The sequence below is a fragment of the Chaetodon trifascialis genome, chromosome 23 (genome assembly GCF_039877785.1).
Source record: "Chaetodon trifascialis isolate fChaTrf1 chromosome 23, fChaTrf1.hap1, whole genome shotgun sequence".
NCBI lineage: Eukaryota > Metazoa > Chordata > Actinopteri > Chaetodontiformes > Chaetodontidae > Chaetodon > Chaetodon trifascialis.
The window spans coordinates 18,488,586-18,502,528 of record NC_092078.1 but is presented as its reverse complement, the minus strand read 5'-3'; the positions used below and the strand labels follow the sequence as shown (position 1 = coordinate 18,502,528).

The following is a 13,943-nucleotide window of genomic DNA, read 5'->3' as shown; positions in this document are numbered from 1 at the left end:
CAGCTGGGGATAAGCTGGGGATATTGATCTAGTGCATATTTAACCATCCCGGGAGAGGGATCCCTCAACAATGCATTTTTTCAAGAGCCCCACAGCTGTGTGTGTGTGTGTGTGTGTGTGTGTGTGTGTGTGTGTGTGTGTGTGTGTGTGTATTCCTGCAGTGTGTTTTTTGTCTGCCCCTGTGTCTCCTCCCAGTTGGCCATGGGAAGAACACCTCTAAAGAGAGGCGAACACAAGGTCATCCTAATCAGATGTCTGAACCACCTGAACTGACTCCTTTCTAATCTAATCTGAGCTTCTTGTAGTTGTTTAAGCTCCTAACCCTGGCCCTGCAAAATAAATTCTGGGTATTTATATCCACAGTCTTTCTCTTTCAGTCATCACCCAAAATTCAGGCTCAGCTCACTCTTAACCAGAAATCCCTATGGAGAAGCAATTTGGGAAGCAAGCTGCATCACTTGGATTAAGGAGACCAGGGACTCTTGCTGGTACCAGGTTTGGGAGAGAAAGTTGCTGGTGAGTGGTTTGGCTCACTTGCAGGGCAGAACATAGAGGTCAAGTGAAGGGTTAAGATGCAGATCATGAACTGCAATGTCCTTGATTCAAATGTAGCCAGGGATCAACCAAACCTTTGCTGCATCTCAGGTGAACGTCAGGTCAATTGCCATATGAGCGGTGCGTGATTGCCAGGGCACCAGAGGCTAAGAAATCACTTTTACCCCCAGTCAGAAGAAATTTTTGGGGGGAATACAAAAATGCTGAAGAGTGAATTTGTTAGTTATCAGCATACCATCATCGCGTTGTTTTAAAAATTTTACTAAAATTGAATAGCAAATGTTTCATTTAACTTTACATTCATCAATTTTGCTTTTATCTTGTAATTGTTGTAATGTACACCATAAGATGCTGCGTAACCACCATTCTATTAAGAACATATTTTTTTAAGTATGTGTACAGTAAATTTGTCTACAGGTTGAAAATGTATAATCAAAGTCAAATTGAACACATATTAAAGGGATTTGGGCTTATGTGATTCTGTAGGGTGTTAATGTGTGCATCTGTTCCAACATTGACCTAATCTGAGCAGATGGAAGGCACAGCTGCAAATCCTTGATGCCAAAATTACTTCATACCATGTTACCCATGGGCTCCTTTTACTTTGGTACAGTAAATAGCCAGTTGTCAAAGTATCAGAAGATGTGTGCGCCTGTCAAATATTCCACTGCACTGGTGCAGAGCTTCCACCATCTGACATGTTCTTTCACAAAAACAGGATGGTCTAACTCTGCAAGCTGTGCTTCAAGTGTCTACTGCATGATAATGTCAGGCTCAATGTTAAAGAGAAGGTCATCATTGTCCCTTCTGACTTCGAGCAGCAGCGCTGTCTCCTCCTGCAGTGCCCCCTGCAGGTCAGCTGTGGTCATTAGAGGTCTGCCATTCAGTTTCACAATAATGTCACCATCTTTGATACCACCTCTGGAGACAAAGAGAGGGATAAAGAGAGAGTGTTATAGGTGAACCATTCATTTTACTATGGAAATGAGAGACAAGGTCTCTAAATTAAAGTATACTGCTTTTGTTTGAGGAATTAATGAATAAATTAAACCTACTTATGTGCAGGTGAGTGAGGAACAACCTCATGAACATAAATCCCACTGGGAACATCAGGGAAGTCTGGGTTGTGCTGTTTTAGCTCTTCAATTAACCTGGAACAAAGAATTACATGTTTTTTCAAGGAAAGTCCATTATCCAACCCAAAATTTGTGACTTTTAATTCAGAAACCAAGAGGTGTATAAGAAATAAAACTTACTGTATATTCTTATTTAACCTTTATGTAACCAAGAAAGCCTCATTGAGATTTAAAAAAAACAATAAAACCATTTTTTAAAAGAGGATTTTTTTACGAGCAAATCTTTTGATCAAGACAGACTGCCAAATGTCAAAGTAAAATAAATAGATTAAAAAAAAACACAAGACTAGTTAAATTGGGAAACTTTTACAAAGTTTACAATACACATAATCAAAAACATGTAAGCACTGATAAGACGCATGCACTTGGTCAAGCAAAGGCAAAAAAGTTGCTGACATCAGCTTCTATTAAGCTAGTCTCCTGGCTTTTTCACAAGCCATTGAATATGGAGCTTAAATAAAATGCAGTCATCTAGCATCAGCATTCAAAACACACACACACATATATACATTACAATGCTGAGAGGAAGAAATCTAATCTAGAGTTTTCTATACAGTACATTGTGAATAGAAGAGGACTCAAAGTAGATCCTTGTGGGCTACCTTTGCTGCTTTCAAGAACTGTTGAGGTACTTGCACAGTAAATGTGTCTATGAGTTGAAAAATGTATGATCAAAGTCAAACAATTATGTATTTAACATAAATTAAAGGGGGTTTTGGGTTTATGCCATTCTGCAGTATCTGACATGCTTTGAAAAAGGCCAGCAGGTGAGTATTTGGACCATATTAATTAGTAGAAATTAGTTAGAAATTAATTAGTATTAAATTAAGAACTTAAAAATGCCTTCACTCTCTTCTTATCTATTCTCTCTCTTTGCCATATTTACCATCAAAACAATAATTATCAAATCAGACTTACGCTGATGTGATGGTCAGCATCCTGATTCCAATGAAACGTTTCTTTATTGACCTCACATCTGAAAGAGACTCCAGTTAGTTTCTGTAAATTCAAGAGGACACTCAGAGGTTTAATCCTAGCCCAGTGATGTCACTCACCTTTACTGTGCTTGTCGAGCGAATCATTGAGGAAGCGAGTGATTCTGTCGGAGGGAATGGCAAACGAGATTCCTGCTGCAACCTTCAGGGTGTTGATGCCGATCACCTCCCCATCCTCAAATACAGATATATAACAGGGCAACATCAAAATTGGCTACTCACATTTCTCAGGGAAAATTACAGGAAGCACAAAAGTAGAAAGGGTTTCTTAGGTTATCAAGAATAAGATTTCAGTGCAGTGGGTGTGCAATTTATGTTTGTTTAGTTTAACAACCAGACGTAAGTGGAGAAAAGTATTGTGCTGCAGTCATAACATCTTCAAAAACTTACCAAATTGACAAGAGGTCCTCCTGAATTCCCATACTGTGAAGGAAAACACAACAGTACTGTGATGTACAAACTACACAAACACCTTACAACATGGCATTTTTTACAATGTAACCAATTGAAACAGACATGTTCCAGACTGGCTCTAGCTGTGTACAAAAAAACATCTACTGTGTTGCTTAACAGTAATTTTGACTGAAATATGACATGTTGTCTGCCTTGCTATATTCTCACATTGATAATAGCGTCCGTCTGGACATAGTCCATGTCAGAGTCCCTGAGGCCCAGCTCCTTGCCATCTCTCTGAGCGGTGCTGACAATGCCAGTGGTGACGGTGTTCTGGAGGGCAAATGGACTGCCAATTGCAACCACAAACTCCCCAGGCCTCAGGTCTGCACTGTGGCCCAGAAACAACACAGACAGCTTTGTCTAGGAAGAAGCAAGGAACAGACAAAGGGTAGGATAATGCTGTAGTAGGGTATTTGGGGAACCACTTACAAGGACGTACAATCATTCACACTCACATTCACACCTACAACCAATTAGGATTGTTCAGTTTAGTGAACCAGTAATTATGTTTGTGAACAATCCAATCCATCTTTTTATTGTTGTGCACAAATTTCATAACCTAAAGTGCCATATGGTTTCTTACAAAGAGCCATCTGAGAAATCATCCTTAGAAACAGTTTGGAAATGGGTAGGCACTTTCAAAAGATACTTGGCAGGTGATTGGATAAACCAACCTTATCTATCATGGGCCATCTTCAACCAATCAGATAAACAAACCATCTGACAGTCCATCAAACTCTTGCTGAAGCCACTCGGGAGAAGAACAAAAACAGGCTTTTCCATCAAGAAAAGCCTTCTGAGCCATCCTGTGCTGTTTACTGAATAGCCTGCCTTTGCTTGACCAAGTGGATGTGTCTTATCAGTGCTTACATGTTTTACAGACTACATAATAAGCTAATCTGTCCGGCAAAGTGAGGTTAGCAGTGCAATATGCCCTGGTGGATGTTTGGTACCATGTCACCTTCAGCAAGAGAATGTGCAGCACTAGAAATGTGTAGTTGCTTATAGATAAGTTGGCATTAACTTGAAATCTAATGTTGATTGTTGTCCAAATTCTGAGGCAGCAGTCTATTACATTGCTGGCTATTAGAAAGTGTTAGTCACTATGGTTATGACAGAATGAATACATCACTGTTTCATGCAAATACAGTTCAAAATAAAGGTATTTAACTAAGAACATGGAAGTTTTCATCAACTATGACGAAGAATCAAAAGTATTCAAAACAAATGCATGTACAGACAGTGAGGGCTGAAACCAAAAAACATATATTTCTCTCCTTTCGGATACTTTTCGGGCTGCACGGTGGCGCAGCAGGTAGTGCGCGTGTCTCACAGCAACAAGGTCGGTTCGATTCCCGGGTCAGGCTAGCGAGCAGGCAAGACCAAAACATGTGTGGGGCGTACCTATTGTTTTGCTTCTGATTTACAACCGGATCCTGTAGTTTCTCTTACGTTACTAGCAGTGGCCACAGCTTTGAAAAAACTACAAGTTCACTAGGTCACAGAGAGCGTTAATCTCTGTAGTGCGCGTGCCTCACAGCAAGAAGGTTGCCGGTTCGATCCCCGGATCAGGTGGGGCCTTTCTGTGTGAAGTTTGCATGTTCTTCCCGTGCATGCGTGGGTTCTCTCCGGGTACTCTAGCTTCCTCCCACAGACCAAAAACATGCTCATTAGGTTAATTGGTGACTCTAAATTGCCCCTAGGTGTGAGTGTGAGCATGAATGGTTGTTTGTGTATATATGTTGCCCTGCGATCGGCTGGCGACCGGTCCAGGGTGTACCTCGCCTCCCGCCCGTTGACAGCTGTGACCCCGAAAGGGATAAGCGGCATAGAAAATGGATGGATGGATACTTTTTCTCAAAGTACATGATTTAGATACCAAGTTAAAATGACATTCATTTTAATTTCAATTAAATTTAATTTCAAACTCACAGGTGGCAAATAGAGCAAGTACAAAAGTATGATCCTGGTTGTAAAAACTTGACCTTAATGTGTACTGCATTTCTCCTAATCCAACTTCTTTCACAGCTCTGCAAACGATGCTCCTCTACTCTGTGAATGTGAATCTACCACACACAAAAAAATTATTTTGTGCCAGAAGTTTATACAATTACACTTTGCACATTGTGGGTCTGGGAAACAGAGCTCAATGTGTGTTAAGATAAAACTGAATTCTTCAAGAAACTCCAATGTTGATGACTTTAGTTTGTGACACTTGAAATCTTTAATTGCTATTTAACAGTCCCCAAATTACAGCCTCGTGATGATTGTAAAACAGCTGTAAAACATAACAACTCACTAAATGTACCAGAACATTTTAAAAGTCAAAATATACTATACAAAATATAGAAAAAAAAGTTGTAAAGAGGCATGTAAGTAAGTGTCCACAAAGAAACACAGAGGGGATATGATGCAGAGAACGATTGAGGAGGTGAAGGGAAAGGGTGGAGAAGAATGGAACTGAGTATAAACACATGCTCAACAGACAGATGGTGTGACAGAGGGAGAGAAGGAATAAGCTAAATCTGCTCTGTGTAGGATTTTTTAAGGAGTGTTTTGGATTGTGTTTCCTTCTCTCAACTCTTCCCTTTCTTGGTCCTGATCCAGCTCTCACAGTTCTGATGTAGAGATGTCAGCCTTCGGTCATGCTGGGACCTGAGATTCAACTGATATTGTTTTTTGAAAGCAGATGCTGATATTTGTGCAGTGAATCACCCACCCATCCACCCAAGTATTGCTCAAACCCACAGCGATGTATTTAATTTCTCGTGAAAATCCCCAAGTTTCCAAAGATACCAAATCAGGCTCTCCAGATGAATTCTGGAGAAATGTGTATAAAATGAGACACAAGACATCTTAGAATTTGGGACAAAAAGCAAAACTAAACATGTATGTTAGGTTAATTCTACCATCAGTGCCCTTGACCAAGGCACTGGCTAAGAACTGGAATTGGTCCCAGCACAGCACAGCACAGCACTGCACAGTGGCTGCCAACTGTCCCTTTGTCTTAAACATCGGCAAGACTGCAGCCAGTGTCTCTGCTACAGATACTTTAACAAACTTGAATACTGTGAGTTGTGTGTCTGGGGGGATGAATGGTTACACCTTGCATGGTGTGCAGGACGCTTCATATTAGGCTGGGCTTCTTTGCCCATGATGTTGCCTGATGTGAAGAGACTAAATGAAGACTCCTTTTTCATTAATTCAAAATGTAATAAATAATTAATAAAAATAAAACATGCCTGGTTACTGTAGCCAGTATCAGCACAGTAAATCAACAAACTTCTACAACTCCAGCTGGAACTTTGCAGAGCAGCACACTAAGAAAATCCCCTGATAAACCCTGAGGCAGTATGAGCTGTCAATGTAATATGCGCCTGAGCTACAAGTATTTGGTGTCATCCCAGGGAAAGTTTGGATTCTGTAGTTCATTACCCCATCTTATTAACACCACTGTGAACCATGACACATGACACATGACACATGACACACTGTCAACACATTTAGTCTGCTGACCTTCATGAAATGACCATCTGCAGTTTTACTGCAACAAGGAGTACTAGTGGAGGTAGAGCAGTCGTCCGCTTATCAGATGGTTGGTGGTTTGATCCCTGGCCTTAGCATAGGACATGTTGGAGTATCTCTGGGCAAGATACTGAACCCTAAATTGCTCCCAATGCTGTGCCATTGGTGTATGCTCATAATGAGCAGGTGACCATGCCATTGTACGAATGTGTGTGTGAATGGAACATTTTGCCTTTCATCCAAGAGCCTTCTTCAGTTCTAACTGACAAGTGGGGAGTCCCACGCATTTATCCTCTTTCAAGATTGTTCACACCTTCAGAGTTGTTGAGGTCACATTTGAGTCGCTGACCCACTGGGCCATCATGTGAATTGTGGTGTTAATAGGTGTCAAGTTGCCTGGGGAGGGATCTCAGGAGTGCATTGTAAGTGGCTGACAAGTGGTGTCATAGACCACCTCCTCTGTTCAGTGATGGCCATTCCAATTTGATGTAGATGGGTTCTTTCACTCCTCAAGGGAGGAGAATTGTCTTTTGCCCGCCTGTTGGCATGTTATTTTAATCTTTTGTCCACTTTTGCTCGCCACGTTAAACCGCAAAACTTTTTCAAAGTTAAAGCCGAACTCTTCTTTTCTTTAACAATTAAGGTAATCACATAATAAAATTTTTGTGGATATTTTCAACCGGCCATTGAAAGTATTCTCAACTTTATTATTGACCGAGAGTTTTGCCATACGGTTGTCCACTTCTTTGGACTTAAGTCCTGCACCCAGCCTCAAACCATCTGTCTGGGTCAAATAGCCATAGAAAGGGCCACTCTTCGTCTGTCACTGACACCGAAGGGCCAACCCCTGAAGCATCTCTGTCCAACATTGGCTCTCAATACCGCGGTTCGACTGGTTCCCCCCGTTGGACCACAGCGCAGATCAGAGCCACAAGTGACAGCCTGGGGCCCCCTCCCTTTGTGTCAGTTCGGGACAGGTCATCATTGGAGCGCCACTGACACAGAAGTAGGCATTTTCCATGCTGCATTGGATTAGAGTTGGTGTCATAGGCTATAACGATCTCAAGTCTCATTAGACTCGATGAGTCATTAATTCAAGAAATGAACACTACCTTCGCGTCCTCATTTTTCTTCAAACTACTGCTCACTATTGCCAAACTCATTCCTTTTATTATTTTGCTATAGCTTCTTCATCCAATTGTTTGTGTTACATCATACAATGCATATTATTTGTCGTATCATTCATATCCATTCTCGTTATTGTGCAAAATAAATAATACTTTCCATTTAAGCTGTTGTCAGACAGTGTCCTTTTGAGCTGGAAATAGACAATCACTCTATCGAGAGCTTATGCTTCAGCTGATAAGACTGATCTACCATTAATTCATTAATTATTATTAAATCAGCATTAAAAGAAAATAATAAATAAAATCCTTCTGAGCTGAGGAAGGTTGGTGCCCCCTTCTATATTAATGAGTGCAAACATTAAACCCAAAGGTTTAATGACCTAATTCCCCTACATGTCACAACAGCATATCATTCTGGGGGCTGGTGGTCATAACATGGGCAATTTAAGGGCAAAACCAGAATTTAAGAGGTAAATGAGCCCTGCCAGGATTCTGAAAGAAACGCAAGCACTGTCTCAAAAACTATAGGAACAGCATTAAGTATGGTGCATTTATATAGCTGTAATGAGGTGTTTGCAGTCCTCCACCAAAAATGTGTTTCTCATGTCATGTCTGCTGCATGATCATCCTAGTGTTACCAACAGACACCACTCCGGCCTGACAATGTCTTATATTATAGATGTGTGTGCGGTGTTCTCATCTGGATCCTTCATTTAAGTCATACCCCAGATGTTCATCTCATGCACATCTGGTTATATGCTTGTAAAGATGAAACAGTTTTGTAAATTATGCAGTCTTGTTTTGCAGTACTCTTGCTTCTCTTTCTGTTGCTAATTTGTCTTTAGAAATTTGAAATAAATAAATTTGACTCATCTCTCTCTCGCTCCTACTGTATAATACATCCATCCATCCATTATCTATACCGCCTATCCCTTTCGGGGTTGCGGGGGGCTGGAGCCTATCCCAGCTACAATGGGCGAAAGGCGGGGTACACCCTGAACCGGTCGCCAGCTGATTGCAGGGCCACATGCAAGGACAAACAAACATCACACCTACGGACAATTTAGAGTCACCAATTAACCTAATGAGCATGTTTTTGGTCTGTGGGAGGAAGCCGGAGTACCCGGAGAGAACCCACGCATGCACAGGAAGAACATGCAAACTTCACACAGAAAGGCCCCACCTGACCCGGGGATCGAACCGGCAACCTTCTTGCTGTGAGGCATGCGCACTACAGAGATTAACGCTCTCTGTGACCTAGTGAACTTGTAGTTTTTTCAAAGCTGTGGCCACTGCTAGTAACGTAAGAGAAACTACAGGATCCGGTTGTAAATCAGAAGCAAAACAATAGGTACGCCCCACACACGTTTTGGTCTTGCCTGCTCGCTAGCTGTAAAAAAGTAGGCTACCGGTTTGTGTGAATGTCAAGCGCAAAATGCCGAAATGGATGCGAACAAGATTCTGAATGGAAAGTTTAGTTTCTAAAAGTTGCCAGATGGGTCGACTGACAAGACCAAAGTTATCTGTGTGTATTGTCGGTGTGAACTGAGTTATCACCATAGCATATCCAGTCTGAAATACCACTTGATGGCCAAGCACACGGCAAATGCGAATTCTCCGCCGCCTCCTTGTCAAAACCAGGCGACTATGGATGGCTTTCGACAGAGGCATATGGATGCTGTTATGTTCAAAAGAAAATTAAGAAAGGAAAGTTTAAGCCATGGTTTAACTGCACTATAGCCTGAGTCCTAGTTTACAATGATGTACACTTTGTAACATTATTTTGGATCACCCTGTTTTGATCCCTTAGAAAGGGTTGTTGAAGGGGCTTTTTTGTAACCAAGTATTTATTTTTTTGTCATCTGTTTGACGGTGTTAAATTGTGAGATTTGATTCATTCAAATGTGAATGACTGCTCAAAGTGAGAATGTTAGTGTGAAATATAACACTACACGTTGTTGTTTTCAATTAAAAAAACCTAAGCCTATCCACTTTTCCATGTTAACAGCATTAAAATGATAACTCACAAGACATTTAGAATAGATAAAAATGTGCGATTAATTTGCAATTAATCACGAGTTAACTATGACATTCATGAGATTAATTGCGATTAAATATTTTAATCAATTGACAGCACTAGTCTAAATGTTTAAGTAAAAAGGCTGAATCATAGTAGGCTGACAAAAATGTGAAAGTGAAGACCTCATGTCTTTTATGGATAAACTTTGTAATTTGGCAATAGTGGCCAATAGTGCTTTGCTCTGGCTTGGTAAATTGCCAAAGCCTTTTTGTTATCAGGTCTGTTATTAGGTAATTTCATTCAGTATTGTTCATGAACAAATGCTGTCAAACCCCAGAACTTCCAGAAAATTGTAAAGTGCCCAAATATTCAGGCACACTCTATAAAATGTGATGCACAAGGCATTCAGAATATGACTGGATGACGATGCAGCCATAAAAACATGGCATCTAAGAATTGTGGTATTTCACTCGGTGTAATCAGTTCCTTTCCCTTTAAAGCATCGTTAAGGAAATTTCAAAGTGGAGAAACAATGTTTAAAGGGAAAAATCACTCAGATGCATATCAGCACTTTACTTTGCCAAAAAAAATTGGAGGGGTTTTAGTGAAAGGTTCTGTTTTGCTGACTTGTATGTAGTCGATTTTCATGTGACTACTATGGTCTGGCTCAAACTGGTGGCAGAATTAAAACAATTTCATTCAGAATCAGACAACTTAAATTAGTTTTTACTGTTAATTACCTATATCAATATCCACATGTTAAGATACTGTATATGTAGAGGTAATTCATTTCAAACCATGAACTGAAAGTTCATCATCATTGCTTTGCATTCATAAAATATCCATATAAAATCACATAAATAGTTTGAGATGTCCTTAAGAACCAGAAGGACCCACCATAGAAATAACATCCATCCATTAATTTTCTATACCTGGTGCTGGAGCCTATCCCAGCCGTCAATGGGCGAGAGGAGGGCAGGGCACAAACACACAACCATTCACACCTAGGGGCAATTTTACAGTCACTAATTAACCTAATGAGCATGTTTTTGGTCTGTGGGAGGAAGCCGGAGTGCCCGGAGAAATCCTACGCATGCACAGGACATGCAAACTTCACACAGAAAGGCCCGACCCAGGAATCGAACCGGCAACCTTGTTGCTGTGAGGCATGCGCACTACCTGCTGCACCACCGTGCAGCCCTAGAAAAAAACATACAAACTATTATCCAGTAGAGCTGTGGACTCACCTGTGGATTGATTTTGATGGTCGCAATGTCAGACTTTTTGTCAATATCTTTGATGTTAGCTTCATATACATCACCATTATGCAGTTGGACCTTCAGGAAAGAACAGAAGAATGAGATTTCAACAAATTTTACATTTCAAATGAAAGATAATTCATTCATAGGTTTTGGTTTAATCCATTTCTGTAAAGTTAGTTTTATAACAGCTCCAGTATATCCAGTACTATTTCCTAAGAACTAAGTTTGTCAATTTTAAAGGTCACTGCCAGTACAATGAATTTCCAAATAGCCAGTATTTGGTGGCAATACTTTATTACACATGCCACATCCACACACAGCACAGAATTGGGAACAATTTGAGGTACAGTATCTTGCACAAATTGCTCCTCCAGTGGACATGCGGACCACAGACTGTCTGATTGGTTGACGACCCGCTGCTCCTCCTGAGTCACAACCATCCATGATAAACTTCTTTTCATTTGTTCATTGAAGTACCAAACATTGGCAAGTATTTAAGACTCAGCATCAAACTGTTATTCTTGGTGTGGTGGATAAACCTATGAAACAATACTGAAAACATTTGTTGACTTTGAAATACTCCACCCAGCAAAAACAATAAAAATGGCAAACTTGCAAACTTGTGAAGAATCTGTTACTAGGGTCTCAGTAAAATTGGTTGAGGTTAAAGTTATCTCACAGACAGGTCTTCAATCAATATGCCCGTCTAAGTGCATTATAAGCATTGTGTCAGTGTTGTATAACAATGACTGCACCTGAGCCAAAGGAATCCTTCCACATTTTGGGAAATACACTTAATTGCTTTCCTTTTGAGTTTTAGAAGACAAAACCAATAATAATCTCATGTTTGTGTGTTATGTACAGTTAGAGTAAGGATGTGGTTAGCCTAGCTTAGCATAAATACTGACGGTGAGGGGAACAGTAAGCCTATCTGTGTTTAAAGTTCAAAGATACACCTGCCAACACCTAAAAGTTCACTGATTAACATGCTGTTGTTTAATCTGTATACAAACACAAATGTAAAATCGCAAGTTTCAGTTTTACACTGAGTTAGGTGCCGTGACTGTGCTCAACCTCCCGTAGTTATTACAGTGAGGTTGCCAGCATTGGTCTCTTCATGCTGAGCAATATGTTGCACAGAGGTGCAAAAAACAGTTTCATCATATAAATCATCCTAAAGCCAAAACTTGTTGTTTATACATTCAAGCCTACTATTGGCAAACCGGTTTCAATGAAATGCTTAGCATATGATTTAGATGAGTAAGCTATGAATATTCAAAGTGAAACATAAATGATGACTGTGGAGAAACGGTATTTCTATACCTTGAGGTGCTGTTGACCAGACACGGGTGTGGTGCTGGAGACTACATGGGCATTGGTAACAATCAGGCCGTTCTCTGACATCACAAACCCCGATCCACTAGACAGAGGGACAGTCCGACCAAATAGAGGATGCCTGCAGTGTGAATAAAAACATCAGTGAATTTAGCTGGACAGAATTACAGAGAGCAGCCATGATTGATGAGAATTCTGTTAGTTCCATTATTGCAAGTTCGAGGCTTGAATAACTGTCATTTCAAGGTAATATTTTGAGTAATCATGACTAAATATTGCACTAGTGTTGATAATTAGAGTCTATTCAAGAAGCGTCACATGATTGAATGGCAGCTAAAGGATCCTGGCAAAGTCGCTTTCTTTGAAACTAAAAAACTTTAGTTTCTCAGAAAACAGAACGTTCTGCATTTGTGTGGTCATGGCCTTTGTCCCAACATGCTAGAGTACTTTGATAAGATATACAGCAGTATCCAAAGGATAGATTCAATCTACATTATGAAACCCATTAAATCTAAAAGTGCAGCTGTTTTTCATGGAATCTAAAAGTTGACCTTTGAACGAACCCAACATGATGTGATAACATAACCCCTACAAACACACACACACACTCACATACCTGAGGAAGAGTTCGATGTGGACAACAGCAGGAGCGATTTTCTCCACCACGTCGGCTATGAAGTTGAACTTGTAACGTGGACTTGCAATTTGTGAAGGACCTATACTGGCAAGAAGAATTATGTATTTTAATAATCAGTCAGCACTTTGATTTAGCATAGAAACAGAAACAGAGGCAACAGTACAGCAAAAGCAGACTCCCCAGATCACATGGAGCTTGTAAAGCTCCATCTTTACAGGCTTCTAACCAGATGTGCGTGAGATGAACATCTGTTGGTATGTTCTGTTTTGTCTGTTGGTATTACTGCAGGGTGATCATGCTGACTGGATGACTGCCGACACCTCATTGCAGGTATAAAGATAAACACACCATATTTCCTCCTTTATGTCGGCTAGGAAACTGAACTTCTTAATGCAGACAAGTGAAAGACTTACACTGGCAAGAAGAATTCTGTTTTAATAATCAGATTACCGTATTTTCCAGACTATAAATTGCTACGGAGGATAAGTCGCATCAGTCAAAAAATACATCATGAAGAGGAAAGCCCAGGGCTCTCAAGTCTCATGCATTGGGCATGAGACACACGCATTTCAACCTGTTAACATGCTCATACGCCACACCCTGTATTTGTAAATACCATCCATCCATCCATTTTCTATGCCGCTTATCCCTTTCGGGGTCGCAGGGGGGGCCGGAGCCTATCTCGGCTGTCAACGGGCGGGAGGCGGGGTACACCCTGGACCGGTCGCCAGCCAATCGCAGGGCACAAACACACAACCATTCACACTCACACTCACACCTAGGGGCAATTTAGAGTCACCAATCAACCTAATGAACTTGTTTTTGGTCTGTGGTAGGAAGCCGGAGTACCCGGGGAGAACCCACGCATGCGCGGGAAGAACCCACGCATGCGCGG

General features: G+C 40.8%; 1 protein-coding gene across 1 annotated transcript in view; it reads right to left on the bottom strand.

Annotated features, from left to right (window-relative positions):
• Window positions 1-1,009: 1,009 nt before the first annotated feature.
• The window catches only part of htra3b (HtrA serine peptidase 3b), a 33,393-nt gene continuing 20,459 nt past the window's right edge, over window positions 1,010-13,943 (bottom strand). The window contains exons 2-10 of the mRNA XM_070993146.1: window positions 13,028-13,127; window positions 12,400-12,532; window positions 11,062-11,151; window positions 3,308-3,502; window positions 3,077-3,109; window positions 2,747-2,861; window positions 2,610-2,667; window positions 1,611-1,706; window positions 1,010-1,476 (exon numbers count right to left, since the gene is read on the bottom strand). Coding sequence (XP_070849247.1) covers window positions 1,308-1,476; window positions 1,611-1,706; window positions 2,610-2,667; window positions 2,747-2,861; window positions 3,077-3,109; window positions 3,308-3,502; window positions 11,062-11,151; window positions 12,400-12,532; window positions 13,028-13,127 — 989 coding nt within the window. The 3' untranslated portion in view covers window positions 1,010-1,307. The remainder of the gene's footprint in view (window positions 1,477-1,610; window positions 1,707-2,609; window positions 2,668-2,746; window positions 2,862-3,076; window positions 3,110-3,307; window positions 3,503-11,061; window positions 11,152-12,399; window positions 12,533-13,027; window positions 13,128-13,943) is intronic.